At 36.1% G+C, this 13,948-nt stretch overlaps 1 protein-coding gene across 2 annotated transcripts in view; it reads left to right on the forward strand.

Annotated features, from left to right (window-relative positions):
- USH2A (usherin) overlaps positions 1 to 13,948 on the forward strand; it is a gene marked incomplete at both ends in the record, with an annotated part of 871,783 nt that overhangs the window by 65,034 nt on the left and 792,801 nt on the right. For both annotated transcript variants that reach the window (XM_080698222.1, XM_080698223.1), the window contains one exon: positions 1,833 to 1,965. In XM_080698222.1, the coding sequence (XP_080554348.1) occupies positions 1,833 to 1,965 (133 nt within the window). The remainder of the gene's footprint in view (positions 1 to 1,832; positions 1,966 to 13,948) is intronic.

A 13,948-nucleotide genomic window follows, 5' to 3' on the forward strand; every position in this document is an offset into this window, starting at 1 on the left:
AATGATAACAGTCAAACAGCAAATGACAGTAACAGGCTGTAAAAAATGGGATGCAAAAAAAAAAAAAAAGAAAAGAAATAAAGAAAAAATGCAGCCTACTACCCAGCAGAGAGAACAGATTCAGGCCCATGAGGAGTTGGTGTATGATTTCAGGTTTATTAAGGCTTTGTTAAAAATCCAATGCCACCCTAGGTCAATGAATCTAAGAAAGAACACGTTTAAGTGAAAGAAGGTTGAACAGAATGGATAAAAAAAACTATGATAACTTTAAAAAAAAATTCATCATGACCAAGTAATAATGACATTAACTTCTAGAGTTTTTGTTTTTTGTTTGTTTGTTTTGCTTTGATTGGGGAATTTTTGAAAGGAGTTTTTATGTAAAACATTCATGGCTTAAATATGTCTGAGAATAAATGCTTATCTTCAGTAATTATTTAAAAATCTTTTATAACAAAAAAGCATTTAAAATATTTTTTAGACCAATTGGAAGCTCCTAGCAAATTTGAGTATATGATGAAGATATTTTCCATACACCTTTCCTTCACATACCATTGCCTGCAAAATCCTGCAACAGAGTGGTACATGTTTTACATGGTAGAGCCCCATTGATTCTACCATGGTCATTCATGTCCATGGTAGAATAGCATTTTTTTTGTGGGGGTGTGAAATGGGGGATTGAACCCCAGGGCATTCTACCCCCAAGCTATACCCCTAGCCTTTTTATCTTCTTTTCTTTTCTTTTCTTTTCTTTTTTTTAAGCAGTGTCTCACTAAGTTGCAGAAGGCCTCATTAAGTTTCTGAGGCTGGCCTCAAACCTATCATCCTCCTGCCTCAGCCTATCAAATGCTGGGATTACCAGGATGTGCTACCACACCCAGCCAGAATAATATTCTGAATGCTATGGTTTGCTTTGATTTTAATTAGTGTTAGCCTCTAAACTTTTGATTGCATAATACTAAATACTATATTTTATAATAATAAATACTAAGTTTTACTGAACACAACAAGGCTAATTTGTTTATGTGTTGCCTGTGGTTGCCATTACATTACAACATCAGAGTTGAGCAGTTGTATCAGTGACTGTTTGGTGCACAAAACCAAATTATTTGTCATGCAAAAATAAATCTATGAAACTAAAGAATAAAAAAATAGGGCTGGGGTTGTAGCTCAGAGGTTAAATGCCCCCGGGTTTCATCCCCAGTACTGCAAAAAAAGAAAGAAAAATAAATAAATAAATCTCTGGTTATTTATGGAAATGAATTGCTAACCACTAATGTAAACAACCATTAGAATGTTTGATTAACTTAGAATATGATTACCAAGTTTTTATGTCATTCTATACTGGAAAAGTTTATCTTAAAATTTTCACCTAAAACAGTAAATTGTTGTAAAAACATTTTGTGTTAGTAATTTAAGTTGAACTATAGCCACATGTAACAATATTTAAATATTAGGTTTTAAACATTTATCCAGTAATATTCATTTCTGATTTATTTTAAATATGGCTATAAAATTTTAATTTAAATCTAAGAAATACATACCGTCAAAAGCTTATGCAAGAATAGTAATTGGAGCTGTTATTATATGGGATAAATATTACTGAGAGTACCCTGGGTGATATCATCACAGCATAAAACTGTACTATGTAGATTTACATTTAGATCTATAAACATGCAGAGATAGCATTGTGTTATTAAAATAATTTATTCTCAGTCTTCTCAACTGAAGAAAGTAGAGAAATAGGAAAATAATTTGAAAAAAATACTGGTATGTGGTTATTATAAAATAAACATTTGTGCACTTAAACTAATAACAGCGATCATTTCTTACAGGTGTATCAGACAAAAATCAACTTCTTCATCAATGGTTTAGAGGAAGGTAACACTGCTTTTTATGCAAGAACATTAAGTGGTTCGATTACAGATTTTGCTTCCAGTACTATACAAATAGGACAGAGTTTAAATGGTAAGTTTTTGACTTCAGAATGCTATTTATTTCACCTAATTACATTATTCCTTAAAAGATGACATCCACCAAAAATATTTAAAAATACTTAAGTGTATTCATTTCTTAGGGCTGCTGTAAGATCTTATGACCAACTTCAGGGCAACTTAATACAATAGAAATCTATTCTTTCATAGTTTAACTCAGCAGTGCTGGTTTCTTCAGGAGACTGATGGAGATACCAGTCCATGCCTCTCTCCTTCTGTAGCTGCTGGCACAGTGTACTGTTGCCTAATTTGCCTGCAGTTCTGCAGCTCCAGTCTTTGCCTCTGTCTTCACCTGGACTTTTCCTCTGTATAATCTTCCATTTTCTCCTATTGTCAGGACACTTACCATTGGATTTAGGGCCCAGCCTCATTCAGAATGAGCTCAGGGTCCTTAGCTTATTTATGTCTGCTATATCGCCTTCTTCAAATAAATTCACAGTTAAAGATTCCATGTGGATATATCTTTGGAGGAGGTACTTCCTAACTCACTACATTAGGGAAGCTTTATATTTAAAATTTTCTATTCTGATCCATTTATAAAGTAAGAAAAATATGTAATGAACTACATTATCTTTTGTATTTTTTTTGTTTATATTCTAATATAGAAAATTGATAAATTAGGACTATAGGGTATTAGATAGTCATGGATACATAATAATGTAATAAACTGGATCTATTGTGTTCATATTCATGTAAATTAAAAATGGGCCATCTAGTTTAAAGAGACAATGTTCACTGTATTCTGAAAAACAAAACAGAAATTGGAATGAGAATTATCTTGAAATATATAACATAGTGGTCTTTAAACCATCTAAATTTGAAAAAAGAACTAGTGTTATTATATAACACATGCTTATTATAAGACAATCCAAACAATATGGACTCTTGAAATAGAAACTATTTTATGTATCTTCATGTTCAGAGGTATCTTTTAATTTTTTTATGCTCTTCCAGATTCTTAAGTACATAGAGATAGAGATATGGTCCTAAAAACAATATTTTTCCAAAAATATAATTAAAGTACATATGCTTTTTCTAAGTTGTCTAAAAATAAATACTTCCCCTCCAAATGTCATGAAGCACATTTCATGACCTACTTATTAAGGTAAACCTGCTCATGTAAAATGGTTACACTCTATGTGATTGTATAGTTGCAATCAATGTTTTTAAACAAGTTCCTGTAATGGCCATTTAGACTCTTTCTTTCTTTCTTTCTTTCTCTCTTTCTTTCTTTCTTTCTTTCTTTCTTTCTTTCTTTCTTTCTTTCTTTCTTTCTTTCTGTGTGTGCTGCTGGGGATAGAACCTAGGGGCATTCTACCTCTGAGTTACACCCTAGCCCAATTTTTTATTCTTTATTTTGAAACACGGTGTCACTAAGTTGCAAAGGGACTCACTAATTAGCAGAGGCTGGCTGTGCACCCCTGCCTGATCCTCCTTTCTCAGCCTCCCTGTACTGGGATTACAAGTGTGGGCCACCTCACCTGGCTTAGACTATTTCTAATATTTCAATGTTATTAAGAAATTGTTTCATAGAAAATATTATACCTGTACCATTTATGTATTTGTATTTAGATGTATATATTTCTGTCTATCTCATATTGTCTCACTATTCTCACTGCTATAATACAAAGAACTGATAATACATTTTAGATGAAGTAAGATTTATTTGCTCATGGTTTCCTTGGAGAATTTTTGATTCAGTCTATATGAGGCTAGGGACACAGATGTCAGAGCATTGTGGCAGGAAGCAGAGAAAGGTACACCACAAGGCTTTGTCTTACATTATGATGTCTGAAAACAGAGGCAGTTCCATCCCTGGTACTACCAAAAAAAATTTTTTTTTCACAGCATGAGTTGGACATTGAAGAAATATGAGCCCATCTTAAAAAAACTAACCTAAGAATAATAGGCATAGAAGAGGGAATAGAAGCTGAAACCAAAGGAATCAGTGATATTTTAAATATATATATATATATATATATATATATATATATATATATATATATATATTTTTTTTCAATTAAAATGGCATTGATTCAAAACATAAACAATAAGCCAGGCATGTTGGTACATGCCTGAAATCCCAGCATTTATTTGGGAGGCTGAGACCAGAGGATTACAGATCGCAGACAGCCTCAGCTACTTAGTGAGGCCCTCTGCAACTTAGTGAGACCCTGTTTCAAAATAAAGAATAAAAATATAGGGCAGGGGGTATAGCTTGGAGGTTGAATACCCCTGGTTTCCATCCCCAGACCTACAAAAAAAAAACCATAAACAATAAAACATTCTGTCAAGGGTGTGGAGAAGTGGGAAGTCTAATACATTGTCATTGGGATTGCAAATTTGTGCGACCACTTTGGAAAACAGTATGGAGGATCTACAGAAGAATGAAAATTAACCTACCATCTGATCTAAGAATACTACTCCTAGGTATCTACCCAAAAGAATGGAAACCAAACTATCAAACTAATGCATGAGCATCTAGGTTTATAACCACACAATTCACAATTGCCAAAATATTGAACCAGCTAAGATGTTCATCAGCAGATCAATGGATTACAAAACTATAGGATATGTACACAATGGAATTTTGTTCATCCATAGAGAACTAAATTACATAATTTTTAGGTAAATGGATGGAACTGGAGAACATTATGTTAAGTGAGGTTAGTCAGTCACAAAAAGTAAAAAATTGGATGCTCTCCCCAATATGCAGAAGCAAGGTAAAAAAAAATGTGTCATAGGAGGAACTTTTGATGTATAGAAACCATAGATGAGCAAGTAAGTCAACATAACTGAGGGAGATTAGAGGAAAATTTCCTAAGTACATGATGTACATTCACAAACATATCAATCACCATGCAAAACATGAGAAGGAAGAAGGGGAGAAGGAATGGGGTCAGAAATGGGGAAGGACTGAAAGAGTAATATGTACATGTATGCTTCTATTATATTGTGCTCCATTAAGATATATGACTACAATGCACCAATAAACAACAACAATAAAAACAATCAAACAAAAAAGAGAAAGTAGGGAACTTTGACATAAAATTAGTGGGCAAACAGAAAGTTCAAGAAGTTATAAGTTACCATATGTCCACATTTTTCTAGCAGGATATAGAAAGGAAAATATTCCAGAATATAAAGTTAGCACAAAATAGGAAGGCCCTGAAATTAAAGGAAATTTGAGGTTAAAAACTTGCCAGGTACAAGGTTGCCATGGGTTTAACCCCTTTGATAGTAATTTTTGTGGTATTAGCCAACTGGAGTAAAGGGCACTCTTAGTCCAGAACCAACAATAGGAAGTCTGACCCGTGGTCCCTTTGGCCCTCAGTGTAGTATATCCTCCAGGAATCTGACCTTTGCATAAAAGACAGGGTGGTCATGGCTCTTTGTATTCTCCAGACACTTGCTTACCATTGTCTAAGCTTCCCACTGTGGCGGGCAGCTTCTTTGGGGGAAGAATCTCCTGGCAATCAACCTTGAGTTGGCTGTTAGATCTAGAAAGTGTCCAATTCTTAGGCTTGTCTTTCTTCTTTTATTTTTATAAAAGACCAAGTAAGCTGTTTTTGTGTCTGAGGCAAATTGGGTGAGAAATTTATTATTTTAGAACTAATGCCTCTTTAGGGAAAGACCTCTCCAAAGGCTGTGGAATATTCACTGAGGCCTTAATTTATGGTAGCCAGTTTGTTATAATTTACAGGATTACCTGGCTGTGTTCCATCTCTCAATATAAAGTAGGTTATTTCCTGCCTAAAATTTCCTCTGGGGTATTATAATCCCAATGAATATCAGGTGAAGAAACTGCAGTGGTCAAGCTTGCAAACTCTTTTTTATACCATTTAGGGTAATCTGAAAAAAATTTCCAAATTTCATCTTATGCAAGATCCTGCAAAGTAAAGGGAATTTTTACTCTAAAAGGTCAGCCCATTAGGTCTTTTCCCTCCCATAGAGAACAGATCTGAAAAATAGATAAGCACTCAGCATATTGGAAGAAGGCACTTGTTAGACTTTAGCTGTAGGTTACCTAGCAGAGTGGCAGGAAGCTTTGTGCCAGGGGTCTGGGCATTACTGGATAAATTTGTGCCAGGGTAGTTCCATCAAAGTTTTTGTCTTATCTGCTATACTGGAGTCCAAAAAGGAAGATGGAAGGTGTAATAGTCATAATGAATCTAATTTACAAGTTTTGCAAAAGTCAAGGCTGTTCCTTAGAGTCATAAGGCCTGGATGAATGGAATCCATGTCCATATATACTGATCATTCCAAAAAATGGGTAGCTAGAGTATGGTGTTAAAATTAAAAAGGTCATTTAAGGGTTGTGCTTCTTGATTACTTAATTGGTATTGGGGATAATTTGAATGACAAAAGAACATGAACCTCTTTTCCATTTCTAGAATAAGTCTGGAAGAAGGATCTAGAGATACCCTGAGATACTGTGTTTTGAGGAAAGAGTTAGGGTCTTGAGAAAGTGGGTGTCCTCACCTTCAATCAAGTATATGTCTTTTGTACCTAAGGTCCTTAGGGAGCCTGGAAACTGGGAAACCAGACAGCCTTAGTACATCTCAAAAATTTAATCTTCTCAAGGTTTTTATTTCTAGTCTTCTTAAGTTTTATTTTATACTATGGGAAGAGGTATAAATTTGTTAAAACTTTTAATTTTTCCAAGAAGCATTTATTTTAATTTAATTTATCTAATTGAGGTAATTATTTATATATTACCTCTGAAAAACAAGATATCAGATCAATAATCTTAATATTGAAGCAGTTTTTCTATCAAAGAAGTGCCCCAAAAGCAATAGACACTGTAGTTTAAAATATCTTACAGAGGCAAATATAATCTTGATTAGCTAGTGAACTAGGAAGAGTAAATCCATATATTAATACTTTTAAGGGCATTTTGATTTTGATTTTATAAACAAATTTAAAGCCACTTATTTGTCATAGATTCAAATTATATGAGCTAAAGGCCTTTGGATTTATTATTGTTTAATTTATGAGCACTTATTTATATATAAGCCAATTTGGTATCCTGTAGACAGTATATAGAACATAATAAGCAATATGTTTGTAAACAAATATTTATATAAACAGAAAACAAATATTTAATTGATCTCATATACCAAATATTGGGTCATCATAGTTAGGAGATAACAAGTTATAGATACTCTCAAGAGACAGTGCCTGCCAGATTTAGAGCTGCCAGAAACCAAGACAAACCCTGTTACAGGTTTTATTGCATGGCGGAGTCAGTCGGTCATGGGTGAAAATCAATTGACTTTAAGTCATTGCTTTGTTTCCAATGGCAGGCAGATCCACACCAAATGTCCTGATTTTATTTCATTTGGATTTCCAAAAAGGGTTGGTCTCTGTTTCTTGAATCCATGATTAAATGGAGAGATAACCTTATTAAGAACAGCAAGAGAGGAAAAATATATCCAAAAGAGGGTTTAAAAAGGCCTTTCATTAGATAAAACAAAAATAAATCAGACTTAACTAAGCTCATAAAACCAGGTAAATTTAGAAGAAAAGTACCATCAGCTCAAAAAGGCAAGATAATTGGGGGGGAGGGTTGGAAGGAGGTAAGGTAAGAGTGGGTCTAAGCCAGCTAATACTTGTGTGAGGACATAGAGTGCCAAGATGGAGGCATGGTGGGAGCCAAAGATGGTTCCTCGAGGGCCACTGGTGGTAGAGGGTTGAAAAAGTGGCAGAGGACTCGGGTCAGGGAGAAGCCAAACACTGGTGGCTTGGTTCACAGAACCTAAAACTTTGCGGTGACAATCAGGAGAGAGATAACCCCATGAGAGCCTTGCCCAAGGAATCCAAAAAGCATAGGAAGAATCAAGGGATATCCAAGTACATGGTGGCCTGTACTCACCCCAAAAATCCAAAAAGCAATGGAGAGATTCATGGGAAAGTCAGTTGTGTGGTGTTCTGGTCCAGTGCATCAAAAAATGACAGAGAGAATCAGGGAAGAGCCAGGTATAGAGTGGCCTGATCCTTGGAAACAAAAAGTGGCTGGGACAATTGGGGCAGAGTTAGGTACATGGCAGTGGCAGCCTGGCCTGCAGAATAGAGGAGGAGGGAAGAGCCAGGGGCATGGCCCCTTGACTTTAGGTGAGTCCCATCATCTTACCTTGTATATATCTGAGTCATGGCATGACCTATGTTACAGGGCCATTAGTTTCCCTCTGTTCTTGTCTCCTGAAAAGGAAGATTTTATTCGGGAGATGCAGATAGGGTAAGCATGAAAGGCTTTGTTGGGTAAGTTCCATAGGGGCATCACAGAGCTGGTTAGTCTGGGAGCAGAGAGAAGAGAAGGTCCCCAGTCTTCCTCATGATGAGTCTCTTATATTGTCCAGAAATTCCACCCTTTCTCTTCTATAATAATTTGGGAAGACTATTTTTTGGGTTTCGTGCCATGGCTTAGTGTGACTGCACATGATTGCATCATGTGGGAAATCTAAATCTGAAATATAGTAAGTGGGAAGTCTGACTGCACCTGGGTGGGGCAATTTGTCCTATATTCTTCCCTGTTCTTCTCATAGCTGTCTACCTAACAGCCTTGTTGATTGCAATGGGCAGCATACTATCTCCTACAGCCTAGCTCTGTGGCTTGCATCTTCTAGCCATTCCTCGTGGCCATTCCACACTTCAGGCATTTCTAAATCACAGGAGTTTTTCTTGCAACATTGGCCTCATTTTCATAGCTTCACAAATTGCCCCATTTGAGCCTGTTTATAGGGACTCCAACTCTGCTGCCTGTTGCTTGGCTTCCAATGTCTTCTTTTGAAATCTGAGGAATAATGTTTATAACTCCCCCCACTGTATTTTTCCCCAGCATAGCCAGCATTACATGAATGCCCAAATTGACTGCCAGCAGGAAAAGTAGTCACATACTCTTTAAACATTGCCATTGGGCCCTTCTCACTCACAGCCATGGAGCCTGCCTCCATTCGAATCATAGCTGGGTCCACATTCATATGGGTTGCCACTATCTTCATCTCCACTAGGGTCACAGAGAAGGGATCTGAATGCCTTTTCTTACAATGGCTGCCCTTTTTTATGGTTCTGCCCTTGGGATTTTACTGTCTGACCACATTCCTTTGTTTTTAAGTACATATTAAACTTCTAATCAGAACATTCAACTTTTTATCAATCTTCTTACCCTCTTTCACCATCTCTCTGGGTTATGAATTTAGACATGCTTTTCTGGCCAAATTTAAAATCTATGAAGTCTTTCTGTTTTGCTTTTTCTTCTTAAAATTCAGTGTGTACATGACTGAATGTTGATGTCAATATCCTTAATGCAGTTTAGATATTTTGCTGTTTTGAGATTTTGTTTGCAAGTTGAATTAGCCCATCATCTTTAAATTTGACCTCACACAATTTCTTAGGACATGGGCAAAATGCCAATGTTCTAGCATGTGTGGCCTCTACTTTATTTTCCTATAGAGTCCTCTTTGCCCTCCAAAGTATCCTTAGTACCATATCTACCATCCACATTTCTAGCCATATTCTGGCCTTTCCAATTGCCTCTCAAAAACCAGTTCTGAAGACTCATACAACACATAATCAGACTTAGATACAGCAGTGATGACTCCATTTCTCTGGTACTAATTGTTGTATTAGTCAGCATAATCACTTATATCGTCCAAAGAACTAACCATAAAACATGGAGAAAGGAAGATTTGCTCACAGTTTCCTTAGAAATTTTGCGTCAAGACCATTTGAGGCCAGGATGTGGATCTCAGGGTATGGTGGCTGGAAGTGGAAAGCATACGGCTTCACTCTCACATTATGGAGGCTGGAAGCAGAGAGTGAGAGGATAGGAGAAGGAACCAAAATATAATCTCTAAAATACAACACTCCAGAGACCCTTCCTTAACAACCAAGCCCCACTTCCAACATTGCTTCTGTATTTCTTTTTTTTTTATTTTTTATTGGAGCACTGTATTCATACATCATAATAGGATAAAAAAAAAAAAAACTTTTGTAGACATACATGCACACATCGCCTAATTAGCCCCTACCCGATCCCCACCCCATTCCCTCCCCATCCCTCCTTCCCATGCTTGGCTTAGTGGTTGACATCTAGGATTATGGCAATTTATCCAAAATTAACAATGATAATCTCACAGAACAGTTTCATTTGTCTGATACCAAGCTTTTGATGACTTAAAGATAACATTTCAATATTTCTTTTTGGTTTCTTTCTTACCAGTGAATATTGTTTCTTTTTTTTTTTTAGGTGAAACTATCAAACATTTATTTATTTATTTTTCAGAAAAAAAATCTATCCTAAAATGGAATATGGACTCTAGATACCCAAAACAATCTCAGAAAAGAACAAAGCTAGAAGATGTATATTTTCTGATTTCAAACTATATAAAGCTACAATAATTGAAACAGTGTAGTACTGTTATAAAGGCAGATATATAAACCATTGAAGTTAAATAAAAGCCTAGAGATAAATTCTTCCATATATTGTCAAGTTATTTTTGACAAGGTTTCCACGAACATTTGGTGGAGGAAATAATATTTTAACTAAATATTGTTGAAAAATAATAATTACATGAAAAAGAATAAAATTAGACCCTTACCTAACACCATATACAAATATTAACTCAAAATAGATAAAAGACCTAAATATAAATCTTAAGACTATAAACCTTTAGAAAAAAATCTGGGTCATTAAACCTCACAACATTGAAATTGGCAGTGATTTCTTAGATATAATTTCAATGGCACAGGCAACAGAAGGGTAAACAAACTCCATAAAATTAAAAAAAATATTGTATATCCAAAGACAATGTAAATAGAGTTAAAAGTTACTGATAGAATGGGATAAAATATTTCCAAATGCTATATCTGAAGGTATATTAATATTTCAACTAGAAATCCTAAAAACTAGCAACAATAAAAGCAAACAATACAATTTAGAGATAGGTAAAAGACTAACATAAAAAATGAATCTCCACAGATACCCAATCTTAGTTGTCTGTTGGATGGAAAATCTTGTTTCTCTGGTTCTGGTGTGTGTTACCTATTTCTTCTTTGTAGTTAATCTCTTTGAGTATTTTCTCTAGCGCTGGTTTTGAAGACATAAATTCCTTCAGTTTCTGTTTGTCATGGAAGCTTCTTATTTTTCCATCTAATTTGATAGAAAGTTTTGCTGGGTAGAAAATTTTTGGCTGGAAGTTGTTTTCTTTCAGAGTTTGGAATATGTTACTCCAAGCCCTTCTGGCTCTCATGACTTGGTTTGGGAAGTCTGGAGTGATTCTAATTGGTTTGCCTCTGAATGTCACTTGGCCCTTTGTTTTTGTTGCCTTTAAGATTCTCTGCTTGGCTTCCACATTGGTTATTTTGACAATTATGTGGCGTGGGGATCCTCTTCTCTGATCCTGTCTAAAGGGGGTTCTATAAGTTTCCTTTACCTGTGTATCGACCTCTTGCTCTATGTTTGGAAAATTTTCTGCTATTACTTCCTTGAAGTGATTGTTGATCCCTTTGGTTTCACCTTCTTTTCCCTCCTCTATTCCAATTATTCTTAGGTTAGCTCTCTTAAAATGGGCCCATATTTCTTCAATGTCAGATTCCTGCTGTCTGATTTTTTTTTTCTAAATTAGAAACTATGTGTTCATTTTTGGAGTGATCATCTTCTAATAGCAAGATTCTATTCTTCATATGGTCTAATCAGTTGTTTGTACTTTGAATTGAGGCCTTTACTTCATTAATTGCTTCCTTTATCTCTTTTTGGCTCTTCCTGAATTCTTTTCGAAACACCTCTATTATTTCTACAGTTATTTTCCTGATTTGATCTTCTAGAAATCTCTGAATTTCTGTTTTATTGGGTTCTGATGTTGTGGGGTTGTGGGCATTCATTGCTCCATTGTTATTCCTCTCTCCCATGGTTTCAGAAGTTTGTACCTTCTCTGGGTTCTTCCCTTGGGTCACTAAGACTTCACTTAAGGTGCTCTGGATCTCGAGTCTGTGGTATCTCAGTCCCCACTACTCCTTTACTAGCTTGTATCGCAGAGTCTCAGACCCAGGGAGTCAAACGAGGCTGCTTTAGTTCATGGGGGGTGTCAGGTTGGGCGTTCTCCTATGGTGTGATATCTCTGCCACCACCACTCCCCCACTGGGTCAAGTCCCTGGGATTGCAGTACTGGGATTTCTTCTCTAGGGGCCACAATTTGACTCACTGTTGTTGAGGGCACCAGTGGAGCTGTAGTGGACTTGGTGAATTCGCTGCTGTTGGAGCTGGTGGCAATGTGGCACTGCTGCCACGCCCTCGGCCATGAGGCTGGCGTATTTCTTCTCAGGTTTTGAGCTCTGCTCTGAGTCCCTGCAGGGTGTGCTGAGCCCAGCCACTGGGAACTTTAGATGCTCCCTGCACTGAAAAATCTGCCGAATCGTGCCTGGCTGTTCCGCAGCGGCTCACCTCGGCTCGCTGTCTGCCACTCCTCTCTGGAGCCTGGTGGGCTTTTGAGTGCGCTGGTCTGTAGCCATCCAGTGAACTCGCCGTTGCCGTCGGCAGTAAGGTGCTGCTGCCACGTCCTCGGGCGTGAGGCCGACGTATCTCCTCTGTGGCTCTGAGCCTGGTGCTGCTGCTTCTGTATTTCTGTAAGAGCTAGGGAGACATTTCAAGTTATTACACATATACATATGCACATATACATGTAGATATGCATGTGAATTGTTGTCTGATTGTAGAATGTCTTAAGATTCTGTCCTCTAGTGTCAATCTACCTGAGTTCATACACACTTATCAGTTACATGACCTGGAAAAACTTAGTAATGCCTTTAAATCATAATTAATCTAACTTTAAGATGATAATTATGACAATTTCTTACAATGCCATTGTGAGGATAAATGAGGCACTGTCTTATAAAGAATTTCATTTTTTAAATATGTTGTTAAATGAATAGATGCTGTGCTAAGCATCATATTTGTATATACTAAACCATATTGGTAAATAATATGATTATTAATAGTTACAATTGTTTTTCTAAGAAAAATTCATAGAGGTCAGATGACTGGGTTGAATTTTAGAGTTATTTTATGTTCTGAGGCATAGGACAAAATTTACTCTCATGTATAGGAACACATTACCTCCAGGAAGTTTATGAAAATGTATAATCATATTAAAAATATATAGGCAAGTCCATAGTCCCTTAAACACTAACCTTACAAATTATTATATATATCAAAATAAACATATATATTTATTTATTTGTGGTATTGAGGATTGAACCCAGGGGAATTCTACCCCCAAGATACACCCCCAGACCCATTTATTTATTCTTTAGTTTGAAACAGGGTCTCACTAAGTTGCAGAAGCCCTCACAGAGTAGCTGTGGTTGGCCATGAATGTGCGATCCTCTTGTCTCAGCCTCCCAAGTATGGGATTACAAGCATGCACCACCACACCTGGCTCCAAACTATTCGTATTTTTACCCTTGCCATTTCTCTAAGTGAAAAATATTATTGAGTGCTGACTTAGGATTTTTGGACATTAATCAATTGGAGTAGTTTCCACCTATGTAGATCATTTGGATTTTATTTCTGAATTCCTTACTGAGGTTATGTATCCATATTTATGCTCTGTAATTTCTTACTTGTTTGTAAAGGTTCATTAATGCTAAGTATATTATGTTGCATATGCTTTCTTCAGTTTTTTAGATTATTGGCTAACATCTTGTTATAGAGATTTAACAGCATAATTTAAAACATTTAATCAAAGTAAGACATGCATGCAAGATAATATATAACTTTTAAGTATGTAGCTTGATGTGTTTTTAATAGTTGAGTGCACTTGTGAAACTCTAATCTAGAAAAAGTTTTAGATCATTTTTAGTATCTCAAAGTCTCTCCTAGTGAATTCCCACTCTGAAAGTATCAGTGGGTATGCATTATAGATTTTTACACAGAGCAATATTATGAAGACCTCTATCAC

This window comes from Muscardinus avellanarius (genome assembly GCF_963383645.1).
Source record: "Muscardinus avellanarius genome assembly, chromosome: 7".
In the NCBI taxonomy this organism is placed as follows: domain Eukaryota; kingdom Metazoa; phylum Chordata; class Mammalia; order Rodentia; family Gliridae; genus Muscardinus; species Muscardinus avellanarius.